The following is a 21,616-nucleotide window of genomic DNA, read 5'->3' on the forward strand; positions in this document are numbered from 1 at the left end:
ATGTGTGATTGACAGCTGACATGGAAGGTGTTCGGTATCAGATTAACGGAGTGTAAACAAGAGAGCATTAGTTGAGAAAATTAGAACACAGACCGGCAGATATTTAGATTTGGAGGAAACTGAGTTTTTTATGTGACAGTCGGGGGAAAATTAATACTATATTCCGTAAAAGGAATCGTGGAACTATGAAGTTTCAAAGTGGAATAAGTATTGGTAAAGAAAGGAAAATATTTCTATAGGCATTTTAAAAGGAATATTGGAGGAAACGCTAACTGGAAGATTTATAGTAGGTTCTGAACACAGTTCAATGATTCCGAAAGGAAATCATTGAACTGTGAATTTTTTAAAGTGGAAGAGTTAAGACTGTCAATAAGCAACAGTGAATAAAAGAAATTGCTATTTATGTTCTAAAGAAATGTTCAAGAAAACCCTGATTAGGAAGTTTCATCGGTCTTAAGGACACCGACTCTAATTATGTCTACTGGAAAGGAAACAGAATTGAGTTAGGAAGAATTAATGTGTGCTACATGAGTGACGAGAAAGGATCCTGTTAAAATGAAGAATAAAGTCAAATATCTTCTGAAAGGTGCCTTGACAGAGAGAGAAATTGGTTATGAACATTTTGTCATTGTGAAAACATAGTGTTTAGTCTAGTCTTAAGTGCAAGTTTATTTTTAAGAAGGCCTTGGATCCAATTAATTTGTAGTTATTTATGTAATATTTGTTTGAAGTGTATATATATTGTTTTTGTTATATTAAATGTGTTTATTTTGTATTTTGGTCTTGAGTTAGTGATTTTTTGGATTCTGTAAGAAATAGTAAAAATAAGTTCATTGCACCAATCTGAGTGAACCCTTGTGCATATATAGGTACACTCGGAAATAAATTAAAAATAATTGTTGAACAGAGATCATTTCTATATACAGGATTAAATTAATAAAAATCCTATATTTAAATAATGGTGCAGCCGGTTGGATTAATATTATGATAATATCCTCTGTATAAAAATCTCTAATGTTTACAATGGTGCAGTCGACAGGATTAATAAAAAGGATTAAAATAAATTAATTAAAAATCTGGTATTTTTACAATGGCGCAGTCGACGACAAGATTGGTTGTCTTAACTTTATTTTAGAATCCAGAAAGTACATCTTGCCTCAAGTAAAATGGCTACAGAAGATAGTAATTCTAATGGTGAAGTTTCTTTAGGTAAAGATGAGGGATTTTTTAGGTTAATTAATCCAACTTTAGTAATACCTTCTTTCTCAAGAGATAGTATAGCATAGAAACATTTTTTAAATATGCAGAAAAAATTAGAGATTTAGGAAAATGGCCAGATTTTCATTTATTAATTATACTTTGTAATAAATTATTGGGCAAAGCCAAAACATTCTTAAACACATCTTTTTTAGTGACAGCTGCAACCCTAAAAGAGAGTGTGATGTAGCATTAGCTCCTTATGCTAATGGAGGTAATCCTTTGACAGTTCTACAAGGATTTATTGAAGATGTGCATTGTGAAATCTTACTTGACACAGAGAAAAAGAGTTTGATGTAGCATTAGCTCCTTATGCTAATAGAGATAATCCTTTGACAGTTCTACAAGGATTTATTGAAGATGTGCCTTGTGAAATCTTACTTGACACAGGTACACATATTTCACTCATTTCTTATAATTTAACAGAATTAAATCTCTAATTCCAAATGACATTTCAGTTTTAAGCTATCCAATAAAATTGAAGGGTATATTTGATTCAGATTTTTTCAGCTGATAAGCAAATCAATGTTTTTATTTCAATTCCTTGTTTTCCAATGAAAGTTTGTCATCCATTAATAGTTCTTCCAGAATCATCAAATCCAAATGTACAAGTAATATTTGGAATTGATTTTGTGAAACGTCATGGTTTGGCATGTAATTTTGTTGATAATACAATGTCCTTGTGTGGACTAGAATACTGTTTGGACAGGAAATCAGGAAACAAAGAAAAATTAGAGGTCTCCTGAAGTTTTTAAACATGCTGATAATTATGATAATGATCAAGTGTTTAATACTGAGACTCTAAAGAATAAGGACCCTAGTTCATGAATTTGGGAAAAGGATAAGATTGTCCAAGCTCAGAAAGATAATCCCATAGTTAAAACTATTTATGAGGCAGTATGGAAGGGTGAAACTCAAATGGATAAATTTTTAAACCTGGAAAACGTATATTTAGATAAAGATGGGTTACTCTTATCTATACAAATGGAAGATGGAAGGTTGAAAGTGAAAATATTGGAACCAACTCAAATGATTCCTTGGATTATGTACACTTCACATGATTCTGATTTGGCAGGACACTTAGGATTTTCAAGAACTTCGGAAAGAATAAAGGATCGTTACATCTGGAAAGGTATGAAGAGTGACTGACATACTCACATATGAAATCATGCCCTAAGTGCCAAATAAGATCCCCTTTTAGAGGAAAAGCTCCACTACAACCATTTCCAATTCCAACCAGACCTTTTCAGGCTATTGCTATTGATGTGGTAGGTCCGTTGCCAATTACTAAAAAAGGCAATAGGTACATTCTAGTAGTCATAGATATGCTAACTAGCTTTCCTGGAGCAGTGTCAATGAAGGATCACACTGCAAAAACTATTGCAAGAAAGTTCTTGAATATGATAATTTGTAGATATGGAACTCCTTAGACCTTACTTTCAGATCAAGGAGCAAATTTTACATCTGAATTGTTATTACAATTATGTAAATTACTCAACGTTAGGAAGATTTTTACTACACCATTCCACCCAGTGTAATGGTAAGTGTGAAAGGCTGAATAAAAATATAAAGCAAATACTCTCCAATCTGGCAAACACTAAAATGAATGATTGGGACACATATCTTTCTCAAGCATTATTTGCATGCTGATCTGCTTTTCATTCTGCTATCAAAGAAAAACCATCTTTTGCTTTGTATGGCTTTGATCCAATCTTTCCTAATGAACTTGTTTCATTCATTCCTAATAACAGGATACAATGAAAGAGTAGTAGATAAATTTTCCACTACAGATTAGTAGGTGAAATAAGTAGATTAAGTTATCAGAAAACTAGGCAGTATATAAATTGTTTTAGAAAGTATAAGTCATTTGCACTAGGAGATTTAGTATTATTAGATGACAAATCTAGTATAAAAAGGGTTGGAAAATTAGGAAGGAAAGCTTTAGATCAATATAGAATTTTAGACAAATTTTCTCCTGTGAATTTTAGGATTCAAGATGTCAAAAATCCTAGTAAATTTATAAATGTACACTCTGATAGGTTAAAAAGGTACTTTGTAGAGAGTAGAAATTTAGTTATTTAGGAGACAATATGAATAGAATATTGAATGATGAGAGATGATTTCTTAGTACTAATTGTGCATCTCATTTACAATCAAATAGTAGAAAAGGGAATAGTTTTAAGCCTCATAATTCAAATGTACATCCAAGGAGAAAATTAAATTTGGAAAATAAAACTGAATGTGAGAATTACCAAGCAAGGAATAAGAAAAGTTTCATTGATTATGTTATTGTTGATAGTGATGTTTTCTTCCTGGTGCAGGACACCAGAGTGTACAGAGGATAAAATTGAATTTCATATTGAAAACAATAACATGTAAGAAAGTTTTAAAGCGAATAAAAGTTGAGCAGCTCTCAGATGTGAACTGTAGACTAAAATACACAAAGATTATTGAAGAAAAAATAAAAGAGTTTGAGAACAGGAACCAAACCTTTGAGATTCAGTGGCAAGCCTTGAAGAAAACCCTGATTGATTCAGACAAAAAGGCATGTGGTGAGGTTTTCTGCAAGGATAGAAAAATCACAACTCCATGGTGGACACAGGAAGTTAAAGAGGCAGTGAAGGAAAAGAACAAAGCATATCAAAAGTTCCTGGCAAATAAGTCAGCTTGTGCTCTTAGAGAAAACAGAGACAAATGTAAGAAAGCTAAACACTGTGTAAAACTAGCTAAATAAAAGTCATGGGAGGAATTTGGCAAGAACATATAAAATAAATATCAAGAAGGTGGTGAGATATTCTGGAGGTTGTTGAAGAAGCTTAGAAATGGAGGAAAGTGCTGTAAAAGGAGTTAGAGATGATAAAGGTGACATGAAAATGGAAGAAAAAGTTATCCTTGAAGTAGAGTAATTACGTCGAAAAATTGCTAAATGAAACAAGCAATGTTAGCACAATGGCAAAAAAACACTCAACTGGCATGCAGTCAGGAAAACATAACCATGATTGAAGTAGAAAAAACTATCAAAGATTTGAAATGTGGAAAGGCAGTAGATGATATTCGACCAGAAATGCTGAAGTATGGCTGTATAAAAGTCTTACAGTGGCTGCACTGCATAGTTCAGAAGGCCTAGACAGAGGGAAGAATTCCTGATGATTGGAGTAGAGCTCTAATAGTACCCATATATAAAAAGGGAAAAAAACTGAATGTGAGAATTACAGAGGTATTTCCCTACTGAGTGTTCCTGGCAAGATCTATGCAAGTATACTTGAGAAATGGTTGAGAAGAATTGTCGAAGAAAAGCTTGGTAAAGAACAAGCTGGATTCAGGCCAAATAGAGGCTGTCAGGATCAGATCTTCACTTTACGACAAATAGTTGAGAAAGCATGGGAATATAACAAAGATCTGTATTTCAGTTTTGTCGATCTGGAAAAAGCATATGACAAGAGAGAAGCTATTCAATGCACTACAGTTATATGGTGTCAATGGGGACATTATATCAAGCAATACTTAGTATTTATTTGAGTTGTAAGTCAACAGTTAGAATTGAAGCAAGTACAGGAAGATGATTTAATGTTAAATCTGGTGTGAGACAAGGATGTATGTTATCCCCTCTGTTATTCATTATCTATACGGATCACATTATGAAGGAAAGTGGTATTAAACATGATATCGGAATTGGAGATGTTAATGTCTGCTCTTTGATTTATGCGGACGATGTTATACTTCTAAATAAATCCGCTACAAGTTTGCAAGATTCCCTGACTAAATTGAATAACTGTTTTAATAGATATGTTATGAAGGTCAGCATTAAAAAGACAAAGACAATGAAAATAGGTAGAATTGTTGAAAATGTCAACTGTGTTGTGAACGGGAAACCCGTGGAACAAATAAAACATTTCAGCTACTTAAGCACGATTTTTAGTGAAGATGGTAAATTAAATATGGAAATAGACAACAGAATCAACAAAGCTGGTATGGTAGGAAGTCAACTGAATAAATTCATATGGAATAAGAGAGAAATTAATCGAATTAAATTACTGTATACAAGACAGTGTTCAAATCAGTTTTAACTTATGGATCTGAGAGCTGGGTCAGAAGTAAAACACTTGACCAAAGACTAGAGACCGCAGATATGAGGGTCCTGAGAAAGATTAGAGGCATGAACAGATGGCATCAATTGCAATATCATATTAAAAATGAGGATATTAGGAAAGACCTTGACATTGTCAGCATCCAGGAATGCATTAGCAGAGCTAATCTCAGGTGGTATGGTCACTTAAACAGAATAGGCGAGGAAAGACTAGCAAAACAAGTGTTCTCTGCCAGGTTGGCAGGAAAACGACCCAGAGGAAGACCAAGATATAGGTGGATTGATACGGTACAAAGTGCCTTAGACGACAGAAATATAATATCTGATAATGTTAGAGCCTTGACAAGTAACAGACTGATTTGGAGGAAAATTGTAGATAGATAGATAGTAATGATGTAAATATTTCATGTAGTACTATCATATCCTGTACACCCCTTGAAGGTACATGTCAGGAATTTGCTGATGATGATGTGAGAATTACCGAGGTATTTTCCTACTGAATGTTCCTGGTAAGATCTATATAAGAAAAACTTGAGAAACGGTTCAGAAGAATTGTGGGAGAAAAGCTTGGTGAAGAACAAGCTGGATTCAGGCTAAATAGAGGCTGTCAGGTTCAGATCTTCACTTTACGACAAATAGTTGAGAAAGCATGGGAATATAACAAAGATCTGTAGTTAAATTTTGTCGATCTGGAAAAGGCAAATGATAAGGTGCCAAGAGAGAAGCTATTCAACATGTTACAGTTATATGGTGTCAATGGAAAATTATATCAAGTAATAACGAAAATTAACTATTATTTAGATATTGGTCAAGTGTAGGTGAATAACTAATTTAATTACCAACTAGTTTCGCCGGCTTGTGCTGTCGACTTCATCAGGGTACAATCAGGAAAGCAAAGAAATGAAAATTACAAGCTAAACGTTAACTGACAATTCAATTTCAATAACAAAATAGTAGTGCGCGTGAAGCAATACGCATGTCGCAGATACATGATTTACTTCACATGCCATATTCCGATAATTGGACCACATTTTTTAAAAAGCTATGTAAAACACAATGAATTAATAAAAGACCCGACAAATTTCGTAAGTCGTTTGACCTAACATCATCAGGGGTAAAAGGTAACTTAAAGTTTAAAACACAAAGAAAAGAGAAATTATTAGCAATAGTTCATACTATACAGTTGTAGCCATATGACTATTCATAAAATTAAAAATCAGAGTGCAGATTCAAAGCAGTGCTGAGTTACTTGTTGAGATGCATTTTGTAGTTTGCACTGAAGGTCATTTCTTGTGTGTTTATTGATCTAATGAAAGTCTTCTATATATATCGTAGGATTAAACCTTGGTTCCTGTTGAGGTTATTTGTGGAACGGGCGACTGTAGCAGCTTCTGTGAAGATTCTGGAATGGTAGTTTTCTTCTATATATGGCATAAGATTTTTATTCCATTCAATAATGTGGTTGGTTGTAGAGAAGTGGGAAGAAAGGCCAGAAATATCTTGTCTGTTGTTTCTAACATAGCTAATGTGTTCCTTTTGCCTCACTTCGAAGCCTCTAGACATCTGACCAATGTAACTTAGACCACAGAAACAAGGGATATTATAAACTCCTGCATGTTTGTAGAAAGGATTAAAATCTTTTGGTGATCTTAGAAATTTCTGGATAGTTTCAACTGGTTTGAAGGTCACTCTAATATTGTGTGGTTTTAGGAGGCAAGCTAGTTTTTTGGAGATGGTACCAACGTATGGAATAGTTATAGTAGATATATATTGAGTGTCATGATGTTGTCTTTGTGGTATATCAGAAAAGAGAATCTTGTTAACAAGTCCTCTAGGATAGCCATTTAGGAGTAGATCATTTGATATTTTATTTAATTCTTCTTGTAGATCATTATGGTCTGTGGTGAATTGTATAGCTCTTTTCTTTAGCATATGAATAATGCTGAGTTTTTGGGAGATGTGGTGTGATGAGCTAAAGTTTAGATAACGTCCAGTATTTGTTGGTTTTCTATAAACTGATAAGTTGATACTGTTATTTTCTTTTTTCTTTATTATGATGTCTAAGAATGGTAGTTGTTTGTCCTTTTCAAGATCTAGTGTGAATTTGATAGTATGGTGGAACATATTGATTTTGTTTAGGTAATCTAATAGCTCTTCCTTTTTGTGGTTCCAAATGATAAAGATGCCATCAACAAATCTGAATTAAGCCTTAAGTTTTGGATTAATTTGAGATAAGATTTTACTTTCAAGATCTTCCATAAATAAGTCAGCACGAGAGGGGGCTGCCCATGGCCAATCCGGTTAATTGTTTTCTTCCATACGAAATAGTAAGAAGATAGACAGTGGCTAAACAATGAGGAGACGTCTTGTGGGAATAAATTGTCTAAGATGTTGATAACTTCAACCTGTGGAATGTTGGTAAACAGGGAAGTGACATCAAGGCTGACAAGTATATCATTTCCAGAGGTAGAGATGTTTTTTTAATTTTTCTATAAAATGTTGAGAGTTTTTAATATAAGTATCTGAATTATGGATGTGCTGTTGTAGAATTTTAGCTAGATATTTTGACAGTAAATACGTTGGAGAGTTGATTCCATCACTATTGGGTGTAATGAGGAGCCATCCTTATGTACTTTTGGAACGCCGCATAGTCTAGGAGTTAGAGGATGCATAGATTTTAACTTTTTAATTAGATCTGTAGGCCAGTTTGTCATCTGACGTAATAATTCATTGGTATCGTTATGGTTTTTTAGCATAGGATCTGTGTTAAGTACATTATAGACAGATGCATCCGATAAAAGATTACTGAGTTTGTCTTCATAATCTTTTGTGTTTAAGATGACAGTGCTGTTTCCTTTGTCCGCCTTAAGTATGATGATGTCTTTGTTGTTCTTCAAGTTGAGTAGCGTCCTTTTTTCCATAGGGGTGACGTTGGTGTGAGGAGACTTGAAGGAGACAAGAGGATTACGCTGCTTTGCAATTTAAGGTCATTAGTTGCAAGTTGTGGTAGTAGTGATATTGCCTTCTCTAAATTGCAGATGAAATCTACTTTAGGTATTACAGTGGGTGTTAAGGCGAAATTGAAGCTTTTCTGAGAATAGCAGTCTCGGGTTTAGTTAGTATGTGCTTAGATTGGTTAACGATCACTTTGTTGTCCGCTATAGAAGGTTTTGACTCAATAAGATTATTATACAAATGATTAAATTTCTCGATTTGTGTTCGTTTGCTATTTCTGAAGGTTTTATCAGTGTAAATCATATTATCTAGAACTTGCCAAATATCTTTATCCACGGTATTAGAGATGTCTGTGAAAAACTCATAGCATTTTGAGTCTATTTAGCTTAAAGTAAGTCTTGTATGACGTATTCTTTCACGTAAAAGAGAGAGAGAGATGTTTTATGATAAATGCGTTTAGCTTGTCTAGAATTACGCCCAATAGAGGATGGAATCAACTCTCCAAGGTATTTACTGTCAAAATATCTAGCTAAAATTATACAACAACTAATCCATAATTCAGATTGACTTGCAGAAAAATAAGGATATTATAATTCTCCCAGCAGATAAAGGAAACAATTATTATCTTAGATACTGAAGAATATAACAACAAAATGCCACAATTATGGCAGACAGATACTTTTGATTCTTGAAAGAGATCCAACTCATGAACTCCACCAACTGTACCAACAATCTCTTCAGAACTACTACAGAATTTTCTAGCAATTTAAGATTATCTCTACATTCACTTATCCTCTTATTCCTCAACTATACGGTCACTAAAATACATAATAAAAACACTCCACTAATACCCATTGTGAAGGGCATTGAATCTCCCACATATGAGCTTTCAAAACATTTGGTAAAAGTTTTAAAAAGTTTAAGAGGTTCAAACACCTCCATCAAGAATTCAATCCAGTACACTAATTATTAAAGACATATATCTTCTAAAAGATAAAATTATGGCCAATTTGATGTTACTTCCTTTTTTACTAATGTGTCTACAGAAGAGCTATTAATTCTTTTAAAAGATAAGTTATCTAAAAAAGTTATGCAACTACTGGACCATTGCATAAATTCTAGTTATTTCCTATTTAAAAACACTACTTTCAAACATAACTTTGGTTTGGCCATGGGTAACAACTGTCTTCTATATTGGAGAATATGTATTTAGAAATCTTTCCAAATGTATTTAGAAAAAGCTAATTAATTCCTTGCCATTGAAACCATGATTATGGAATATGTTTTCATATACAGATGATGATTTCATGATTTGGAGCCATGGTCCAGTTTCCCTAAAAACGTTCCTGAACCATCTCAACAATTAACACCTAAGAATGTAGTTAGAAATTAATGGTTCTATCCTGTTCCTGGATGTCAAAGTTACATGTGTCAGAAAAATCGAAGATTTCTATTTACAGACAATCCACCCATACCAACTGATATCTTCATGTGCAACCTTCTCCTCATCATTATTATTATATGACCTCCATGGAGTCAAAGGACCAATCATGGAAGGACTATACTCTCTCATGTCAAAAGACTGAGCACTGCCTTGAATCCATTTCAGTTTCTGCACTCACCAGTTTCAAGCAATGCATTCCACTCACTAATCACTCTACTCACTAAGAATGCACCCCTCATCCACCCCTAAAACTTTGCATCATTTCTACATTAGGTAAACATAGTCTTTCCCTCCTCATTGAAAACAAAGAGATCACCAAAGAACTAAAGATTCTTCTGAAAGGTTGTTAGAAGAAACTTTAGTTCTTTGGTGATCTATTTGTAAACAGACTATTAATAAGCTCCTGTTTAATCCACCTGCTCACTGTATTGAAGATAATAGTGATGTAAAAGATTTTATTTCTCTTCCATATATCAGCTCCATTTCTCCAAAGTCAGCCAAAATTCTCGGGAAATATTATTATTATTATTATTATTAAACAAGACCTCATGGAGTCAAAGACTCATCTAGGAGGTCCTTTTATCTCACACACATCTCATCATACCAGGTCTTAAACACATTCAAACTCCTTGTAGACACCACACTCTCAGGCAAGGCGTTCCAATCATTCACAACTCTGCACGAAAAAAACCTGCCTCTCACTCCCCTACTCACACCCTCTTTATACAGTTTCCAGGGATGACCTCTGGTTCTCCCCTGATCTCCCACTATTCTCTGTAGAACTTCTCCACCATTGATCCTATAACAACCACTTACCAACTTGTAGGTCTCTATCATATCTCCCCTCTTCCTTCTCTCCACTAGACTCTGCAAATTACATCTTTTCAATCTTTCCTCATACTCGACATTCCAGAGGTCAGAAACTACCTTAGTCAGTTTCCTTTGGACTCTTTCCAACATCTCTTCATCCTTCTGAAAACCAGGTGACCAAATCTGGGCACAATAGTCCATGTGTGGCCTAATCAAAGCCTTATACAATGGAACAAGAATCTCCCTACTTCTACACGTCAGTGTCCTCCTCATCATTCCCAGAAGTCTTTGTGTTGTCTTCACAATTTTGGCGATGTGTCCCCTAAATTTTAGATCCTGATCCACTATCACTCCCAGATCTCTTATTTCCTCTACTTCCAACAATATATTCTCACCAAGCATAAATTCTGCATCCCATCTTTGTTTTCCAAATTTTAAAACCTTACATTTTGCAACATTGAACTCACATCCCCCATTTGCTTGCCCAATCACTCAATTTATTCAAGTCTTCTTGCAAGGCCACAACATCTTCACTACTCTTTATGGTTCGTCCCAACTTTGCATCATCTGCAAACAAATGAATATCTCCATCCAAATCTTCGCCAATATCATTAATATACAAGTTAAATAGTAATGGCCCTAAAACAGATCCCTGAGGCATTCCACTAGTGACTTTCCTTTTCCTGGATATTGCACCCCCTTACACAACTTGTTGATACCTATCAGATAGCCAGTCTCCAATCCAATGCACTAATCTAATATCCAACACCATCTGCTCTAGTTTGACTGTCAACTTATCATGAGGTACTCTATCAAAAGCTTTTGCGAAATCCAAGTATATTACTGTGTATCCTTCTCCTCTGTCCAAGGAAGCAGTCACTTTATTGTAATAGGTAAGTAGATTACTAAAACACGACCTCCCTTTAGCAAATCCATGCTGTCCATCAAAAATTATACCATTGTTGTCAACCCAACTCTGGATCCTAGTTCTCACAAGCTTCTCCAACAACTTAACCAGAACACCTGACACACAGATAGGCCTATAGTTTGATGCTTGAGTTCGATCACCTCCTTTATGAAGTGGCACAATCTTGCCCTCCTTCCACTCTTTAGGGACTTGACCGAGTGCAAGACTCGTATTAAAAAAATATGTCAAGGCAGGTGTCAACTCTCTGGCACATTCCTTCGGAATGCGCGGTGATATATTATCAAGTCCCACAGCCTTATTTACATCTAGTTTACTCAACTCCCCAAATACCTCTTGCTCACTTACAGTCAGTCTCTCCTCCCCATCATCAACTGCTCTTAATCTCTCCATGAAGTCACATTCACAAGATTGAAAGATCTTTATGAACTGCTCATTAAGTATCTCCACCACACATTCTGCAACAGCTGTCTTTATACCCTTTCCTCCAATCAATGTCATCCTTCCATAATCATTCTTTCTTTTGCTGGCTACATATCGAAAGAACTCCCTAGGATTCTTTTTAGCTTCATTAGCTAACTGCTGTTCATACCTCTCTTTAGCTACTCTCACCAACCAAGTCACCCTCCTTGCCTGGTCTTTGTAGACCTCATGAAATTGGTTACTTCCACTTCTCTTATGCTGCCTCCACAATGCCCTTTTTCTCTGTATTGCATGCTTAATCTCTTTATTCATCCATCTCATACCTACCTTATTTAACCTTCTCACCCATGGTATACATTTAGACATTGCATCCACTAAATATTTTTTGAAAATCCCCCAAGCTGCATTGATCTCTTTTCCAGCTAACTCCTCATTCCATGCTACACCTGCAAGCTGTCTCCTGAGCTGTTCATAATCACCCCCCTTGTAGTTCCACATATACCCTTTTTTCGCAGGGGTCCTTGCACTGCTGGCAACCACCTAAGTAATTACGTCATGGTCACTTTCACCAATTGGTGGATGATTTGATACCTCATTGATAATTACATCCTCCGATGAGATGACCAAATCCAAGACCCTTAATCCTCTTGTGCCCTGTAACATACTGTCTGAGGTAGTTATCCCTCAAAAACTCAAGAAACTCATTTTCTTTACTTCCAGTTGCTATCTCTTCATTCCAGTCTATATTGCCATAATTAAAATCACCCATAATGATCACCCTTTTCTTATTTGCTTGGCTTATTTGACTATACATTTCACTATCACCACCATCCACATTACCAGGTCTATAACAATCCCACCAAGTATTTGATTTTATTCGCCTCTATCTCACACCATACTACCTCAAAACCACTGGCCCCATTTCCCTCTTGCATCTCTACCTTGTATGGACATAACTCTTTCTCTATCATCAATAGCACTCCCCCTCCCTTTTTACCCCTTCTATCCTCACGAAACACATCATACCTTTCCATCTCTATTCCTGTCAGGATGTCATCCTCATCTAACCATGTCTCACTTATTCCGACAATCTCTGGGTGCACAGACGCAATTAGTGCAACCATTTCATCCGCCTTGTTTCTTATACTTCTAGCATTGGTATACAAACACAACAACTCATTTCTGGATCTAGAGCTAGTTCCACTGATACCACTCACTCGATGTGATCTCTCCATGCTGGACTGGGGCCATTTCCCTTTCTGCTTCTTCATTTTAGAACCCTTTGCAATTCCATCTGTTTCCTTTTGATCCCTGATCATCCCATTACTTTCCTGCCTACACATGATCTCACCTCCTCTTGGAGCATACACCTTTCTCACGCTGTGTATCCCTGTCCACCCTGAGCCTCTCCGTTTCCCTGCTCCTCTTGCACACCCATTCTCTCATTTTCTATACTCATACCACTCACTTCCCCATTCATTTACACTCCTTCAATCTCTCCTGTCCTACTCTTCCACATCACTCCCCTCTCGATCTGATTCATTCTCTCTATTCACTTCTCCACTTTCCAGCAGCAGTCTCTCCAAGCGACTCACACCATAACCACTCAAATGCAGTCCATCGCTCCCATACAGCTCACTTCGTCCCTGAAACTCATTCCACACATTAACAAACTGTACTCCCATCTCCTCACACATTTCAGCCAGAATATCATTCATAATCCTTGCTCTCCGCCTCATTTCACCACAATCATACCTAGGCAACACACTGACCACCCTTCCTGTCGCACTATTCTCATTTATCTTTCCAAGCAGTCTCCTGACATTCATTTTGACATGCTCTTTGTTCTCTCTCAAATCATTTGTACCAATTAATACAATTAACTCTTTTGCTCGTTCCCACCTCATATTCAATGCCTCAATCACTCTACTCATTTTACCGCCTGGAAAACATACATTGTGCATTTTATCCTCTAGCACACCTTTAATAATGGAGTCGCCATACAACGCCACTCGCTCATATTTTGTTAACTCTTTCATGCCATCATGATTTATTTTAATAGTTTTGACCTGAATTCTCTTAATTTCATTCCGCATCCATTTCATTTCTTGCTTCATCCAATCCAATTCACCTTCCGAACCTCGCAACACATTCACTCTATCATTAAATCTTTCTAACTTTCTAACTCTCGACCCCCTCTTCTCACTTTTCCTCTCATTCATCCTTCTTTGTTTCCGTACTTTCGGACCAACATACATCCAACTTTCATTATCATTCTTCTCACTTTCACTCTCACATATCTTTCTTTGTTTCCGTACTTTCGGACTAACATGCGTCCAACTTTCGCTATCATTCTTCTCACTTTTACTGTCATTCTTCTTTCTTTGGTTCAGTACTTTCATTCCAACATGCGTCCAACTTTCGCCATCAGTCATTCTTTTTTCGCTATCATTCATTCTTTCGATTTTTTTTTACTTGCGATTTCTGCATCACGCCATTTCTACTTTCATTCGTTCTCTCAATTTCGTTTCTTTCTGCCTCACTTTCGTCCCTTTTAATATCCGTTACGGTTGTCAAATCGCTCTTTTTCTTTTTTCCTGATTTTTTAACATTTTTTCGCCTGTCTTCCTCACCATCCTTCTCTTTCAAACGTGCACTCACGACACAATCGGTACTAGCACTTTCTGTCATCAACTTCATATTAGCATTCATCAATTCCTCGTTCAGGTCACATTTCGCACACACACCCTTCTTCCATCCGCACTAAACATCCACAAATCATTTATGTAATCGAAGGAATACATATAACAGACCTCACACTTAACGAACCGACTGAAATCCAAATTAAAATCATGGAATGACAATGCCGCCGCCATTTTTTTTTTTTTTTCTCTGCAGGTTACTAGGTCTAATATTAACGTTTTCGTATTTAGTTTAAGCAAGGAAAAAAACCCCACACTAATAATATCGGTAGTGTACAACATTTACAGCCGCTCTTACTTAAACAATTACGCATATATACTTAATTATTCCTAGTATATGCTTTTTATGTGAATCCCAGGCCTCCAGTAAGTAAGGTGATCTTGCGCTATATAAACTCCACATTTATTTCACTCCTCTAACTCCATTCCATGCTTTTGTTAAAATAAAATAAATGACAGCTTAAAATATACAGGTTTACCAACATTGGTGTAATTCTAATATACCATTTTTGGTATGACAGAAAAATCTATTGAACTACATATATATACAGGAAGATGTGAGAAACATTACCTATGACAGAACTAGAGCTGTTACTCTATCCAGTCACATTTTTACTTCTACTAACCCTGACAATGAAACCTCTACCACTCAGCCAGTGATATAGATAAAGCAGGAAACATTTTTAGATGCTATGATGAGCTTGAAAGAAAATTACTGAATCAACAAATCAACTAATTGTCCTCAATCCAGTACATTTTAATACTAAACTAAGTTGTTGTAAACTCTTATAATAAGTATAACTTATTACGTACTCAGCCAAAGCTATAAAAAAATCAGTACATATACTGATTTTACAGATTGGGCTCAATCCTTGGTAATGATTTTGATGTCAATACACTATCATGGGCATGAAAGTAATATATGCTAACTAAACAATAAACTGATTACAGTTAACTTACTTTCATGATTGATTATTAACATAGTACAGAAGGCAGGACAGAGAAAAAGAGAAGGATTAAAACAATAATGACATAAGTATAGCTTTTACCTAATATCATGAGAGTACATTACAGTCTACCATCACTATAACAAACTATTCCTGTAGCCCCTATGAGTTTGATATGGTGAGAGTTGACTGCATCATTATTGTGAATGATTTAAGTAAAGGAAGTATTAGACACTTACCCTCTTTTCAGAGGCCTCAAGAGGATGAGACAGTGATAATGCAGACCTTATGCTACCAAATCTAGAAGTAATTCATTTTATTAATAAACAATAAAATTATGCCTCAGTCAATTCAAATACTGAATGATTAATTAAAAGTAATTTCTTGTTGGGTTGTTGATGATGATAATAATCAATGTTAGTTCATCTGATATAGCTAATTTTTGTTACTGTCAACAGCATCATCAGAGTGCACATAAGGATTGCCATGCAGACCCTACAGCTGAAACATGGACTGGGCAGACAAGAGAAAATTAGAAATTAAAATTCTGGGACCTGCAAAAAAATTTATTCTGCAACAACAGAAGTAGCTACAATAAATGACAAGACTGTGTATCAAACTGACCTTAGGAGTGGAATGAAAATCAGTGATGAACAGCTATTGTTTACATGCTCAAAAGCTTTGAGGTTAGAGCAGCCAACTATAACGAATGCAGAATGTTCTTTTTTACTTGGTTACAAATTAAACTTGCCAAAAAAATTATATTCTTGTTTAATCCTTTATCTGAGTGAACTTGCATATTGATGCTGACGACTTATCTCAATTGCCTTAGCATCCTACAATGAAAAGCACACTTCCTATCAGACATGTATAATGCTATGTATTATGGGAAGGTCACTACTCAGACCAGTTTCACATTAATTGAACCTTGGTTGAATTAATGCCTATTGTCTCTTCTCCCACTGATGAGATCTCAATACAGGTTGGAACAGCGTGGATAGTGACCCCTTCCATAATGCATAGCATTATATACATGTGAAAATGTGTGTATATGTGCTTTGAATTATAGAATACTAAGACAACTGATGTTAAGTCATTAGCCTCTACATACAAACAGCCTGGTTGTGGACTTTCTTTGCTTAGTTTTGGATAAAGGATTAGAGAAAAATATAATTTCTGGACAAGTTTAATTTAATTACAGATGAAGAACATTCATGGATGTTAAAAAAAAAAAAAAGGCTGCAAGAACATCCCATGCAATAATGTGTATTATGATAATGCTGTTGCAAAGAGAAATAAACACACATAAAAACAATATTAGATATACTAATTAAACCAGTATTAATGCTTATTACTATTAATCCCAAAATTAAGAATGATTGCAGACCATCAAAAGGGTATTTCATGACAGCATGCTTGTATATACTTAATTTATATCCCTTATCACAATAATTTACTGCGAATAATTTAGTTTTGTCTTTTGCAATTAAAATGGCCCAAGTGGAATGAAACTTGAAATTACTCTTACATTGTAATAAGAGATTCTTATTACAATTTTGTGATATTTAGATTCATCAAAGTCCATACAGTAAGAGAGGAATTATTTCAAATCATTCATAAACCAGTTGTGAACTTATTTCAGTCTTGACTAAACTTACTGTACAGTATACGCATATAAATGAATAAACATTACATTTGTAGCAGATTCTTGATAATACAACATAATTTGAAATAGTTCAATTGAATTTTTGTCAATATTTTCATTTTCAGAAGAATAATCATGATGTATGCAACAAATTTATGTTGTTCAGAGTGCTCTATTGAATGGGGGATACCTTATGAAACATCTAACTCTTTTATGGCTTATGTACTATAAGAACATTTTTGAGTTAATTTTGACATTATAAATGGAACAAATATTTCAAATATTTCAAATATCAAAATTGAAATGACAAATTTTTAACATGGATCCTCAATCACTGGCCTGATAGATTGAATATCTGCTCTCAAACCATAATACGCTGTAGGTTCAAATCATACCACAGACTTAATTTTTTCGAAAATTAAGTCTGTAGTATGATTTCCAAAATTACATTGGAAAGTAGCACAAAATTAAGGCAAGCTAATGTGCAGTGTTAATTTTAATTTTTTTTTTTTCATTAAGATCCAACAAGCACGTTTCCTTGGCATTGGATACAAACACAGATTTAGAAATGATTGATAACCAGTTTTTAAGGACTTTTTTTTTTTTCAGTATCTTCTTTGGACTTAAAAGGAAAATCATTATCATCATGATATTTTGGAATATGAGGAGGGTATTCCACACCAATGCTTGCCTTTTTTCTAAGTGGCTAGCTCAATCGACGTAAGCTGCTCCCATCTATTTTTTTTTTTAACTACAGATGCAAGGATGGTCACTTACAAAGCAAAATAAATAAAAACCATGTTAAAAGGTAATCATATATTCAAATTAGCTGTTTTTTTTTTTTTTAAACAGCTAGAAACTAAGCTCTGACAATGGTCAATCACTGTTGCTACATTAAACCAAATATCAAAGCAGAACATTTTCACTAAAGTTCAAAGATGAAAAATCACAGCTGAAGGCAAAACTCAGCATCAATCAAAACGAACTTGGACACTAGGTGGTAAGAGGCTGTATTGGAATTCTAGGACCTAACCTAGAATCCTCTCCTTATGATCTGATCTGGCATAAAATTTCCTTACTTTGTGACAAATCATTTGCTGTATTTATTACTCTCCAACTTCTGAAAGCCACATACCTATATGGATCATTTATCTCTGAAACTTCATTTCATGGAGTCTGAATCTCCAACTGTAGAGTAATCTTCAAATTCGATGGCCACAACTCAAACTGGTTTTGCTTCTGTAATTCTAGCGATTGAGTCAGAAGAAATGCTGAGCTTTCTGCAGTCAGTAATGATCTAACAAAAACTGTTCACAACAATAGAATACCAGCTAATCCTTGCCATTCTCCTAACACCCTGGATATTTTTTTTCCCCCTTTTTTTTTTTTTTTTAAATCAATCCCATATATGGAAGGTTGCTAAATCTATGGATATTGGTAACATGCAGAGGAAAGGAAAGTAGGTAAGAAAGAAAAAAAAAGAAAGGGGACCTGTTGATATTTTCTGTACATTTTCTTGTCCAAATGGAGGTTATAGCCTTTGGGGAAAACTGTGGAGAAGACTGCTGTAGAGCAAAAAAGAAAATAAGAAAGGAGGACAAGAAGGTGGTTCAATACATCATATGAATAAAGCAAAGAACTAAGTATGATACCTCGAATTCTAATATCAAGTTTAATATCACCTTCTTTCATAATGTGATCCATATAGATGATGAATAAGAGTAGCGATTATGTGCATCCTTGCCTTGTCTTATCATCTTATTCCTTTTACAATACTTTCTCTCTATCTCAAAGCCTTTGAATAGCCTCCAGAATATTCTGCTATCTTCCTCATACTTATTTTTTATGTTCTTACAAGTCATCTCATGACTTTAAGCTAGCTTTACATAGTGCTTTACCTTCTTACATTTTTCTCTGTATTCTCTAAGAGCACAAGCTTACTTTTTAGGAACTTTCGATGCGCTTTGTTCTTTTCCTTCACTGCCTCTTTAACTTCATAAGTCAACCCTACATGTTTCTCTGGATGACCAAATTAATATTTTCAAACTCTTTCCATTTTTTCTTGAATAATATTTGTTTATTTAAGCCTACAATTTAACCCTGAAAGATGCTCAACTTTGATTTGTTTTAAAACTTTCTTACACATACTTCTTTTCAATAAATTCAATTTTATACTGCTCAAAACTAAATGGTGATCACTTGCTATTTAAAATACTCTGTATACTCTTGTGTCCTGAACTAGTGGATAAACATTGCTGTCAATAATAACAAAGTCAATGAGACTTCACTTATTTCTTGCATTTTCTCTCCATGTGAATTTGTGCATATGTTTATGTTGGAACATGGTATTAGTAATCATGTACTGAACAGAAATCCAGCAGTTTCTATGTCTGATATTATTTCCTGCTCTACTGTTTAGATCTCCAAGAAAAGTACTAACTTTCCCTTTTTTTTCTGGCTCCATTTCTATGGAACCAGAAACTTCTATGGGATCATAGGCACAAATAAATCTCATGATCCAGTTCCCCATTCTAATATTTGCCCATATCATCTATTTGATGTTTACCACTATTCAAAAATTATCCTTTTATTTAGTGTTGAATACTGTAGCTACTTCTTTTCCCTGATCATTACATAATATTTCTTATTTTGTTTAGAAGACTCTCACATGTTTTTGTCTTCTTTGTTTTGGTAACACCTATTATGTCGATTTGGCTTCTGCTAGTTCAATTTCTTTTTACTGATGCTTGTTATGTTGAAGGTGCTAATCTTGAACTCTGCTAATATAGAGTTGGGACATGTTCCAGTAGCTGACTTTTTGCTGTTTGCCTTGGTTCCCTGATGAAAGCAACAGGAACCTTGTAGAATATAATTTGGTTGGCTAAATCTCAAATTGCCAGTCCTCTTTGTATGCTAAGTATTCATATAGATACCTATCAGAATGCACTAAGAGATGTTAATAATTAGAGATTTTTATATAGAGAATATTATCATAATATTAATCCTACCAGCTGCACCATTATTTAAATATAGGATTTTTATTTATTTAATCTTCTGATAAAACTCTGATACTGAACGCCTTCCTTGTCAGCTGTCAATCACCCATCAACCTTCTCGGCGAGCATGCACATTCCTTGAAAGTGGCAAAAGAGAAACTAAATATAATGGCTGACACACAGATTACGTTAGCGACAAGCGAATGTCTTCATAAAACACAAAACTTAATATTTTAAACAACAATAAATTTGTTTAAAGTAACACAATTATTCAAATCCAGTAAGTACATAAATTTTTTAACTGTTTTACATATCACTTTTGACAAAACAATTTCAATAACGGGCACATCGCAAAGTGCCGACAATGCGTGTTATGAAACTAAAACTAATAAACATACTAACATAAACAATACATAAAAATATTCAGAATTTTAAATTATGATCATTTTCACATCAGTTTCATCTTTCTCTGAAAATTTTTTTTTTGTAAAAAAAAAAAAATTTTAAATATTTAATATATATCTAAGAAAACTTTTAATGCTTATTCCTAGATCTTTTAATGCTTATTCCTAGATCTTAAAAAATAACCCGATTCTTGCTTATCATTATTTACACTCTCAGAATCACTGGTTTCAGAATCATCTGATGCTAGAGATAATTCCGAATTTTCTTCTTCCATTTTACTATACTCACAAATCTCATTTCTATATTTCTCAAATATTTCATTTAAACCACTTTAATTATGCCCTAAATCTACAGAATCATCACTATCAGAATCAAATTCTACAGGTGTCTGAGATTCCTTATCCTTATTAACTAAATTAGAGGTATTTTCATATTCCTCTGGTTTATTTAACTCTAAGTTAACTAACCTATGATATTCTGCTACAATTTCATCAATGTTAGAATCAGTTTGATTATCATCACTCTTACATTGTACATTATCTGAATTATGTACCTTGGGATTTCTAAAATTTCCTGCATTAGGTTCTGTTTTACCCAAATTTAATTTTCTCCTTTACTGTGTATTTGAATTAGAGCTTTAAAACTATTCCCTTTCCTAATATTTGATTGTGAATGAGAGGCACAATTAGTACTAGGAAAACAACGTTCATCTTTCAATATTTTATTCATATTGTCTCCTAATATAACTAAATTTCTATTCCCTAAAAAGTATCTTTTTAACTTATCAGAGTGTACATTTATAATTTTACTAGGATTTTTGACATCATGAATCCTAAAATTCACAGGAGAAAATTTCTCTAAAATTCTATAGGATCTAAAGCTTTCCTTCCTAATTTCCCAACTCTTTTTATACTAAATTTATTATCTAACAATACTAAATCTCCTGGTTCAAATGACTTGTACTTTCTAAAATGATTTATATACTGCCTAGTTTTCTGATAACTTAATCTACTTATTTCA

At 34.4% G+C, this 21,616-nt stretch overlaps 1 protein-coding gene across 2 annotated transcripts in view; it reads right to left on the reverse strand.

Annotated features, from left to right (window-relative positions):
- Nucleotides 1–21,616, reverse strand: part of Pomp (proteasome maturation protein) — a 120,884-nt gene that overhangs the window by 52,862 nt on the left and 46,406 nt on the right. For both annotated transcript variants that reach the window (XM_090392611.1, XM_090392612.1), the window contains exon 3: nt 15,790–15,850. In XM_090392611.1, the coding sequence (XP_090248737.1) occupies nt 15,790–15,850 (61 nt within the window). The remainder of the gene's footprint in view (nt 1–15,789; nt 15,851–21,616) is intronic.

Source organism: Typopeltis vanoorti, chromosome 5 (genome assembly GCF_054136105.1).
Source record: "Typopeltis vanoorti isolate ZY-2024b chromosome 5, IOZ_Tvanoo_1.0, whole genome shotgun sequence".
Lineage (NCBI taxonomy): Eukaryota > Metazoa > Arthropoda > Arachnida > Uropygi > Thelyphonidae > Typopeltis > Typopeltis vanoorti.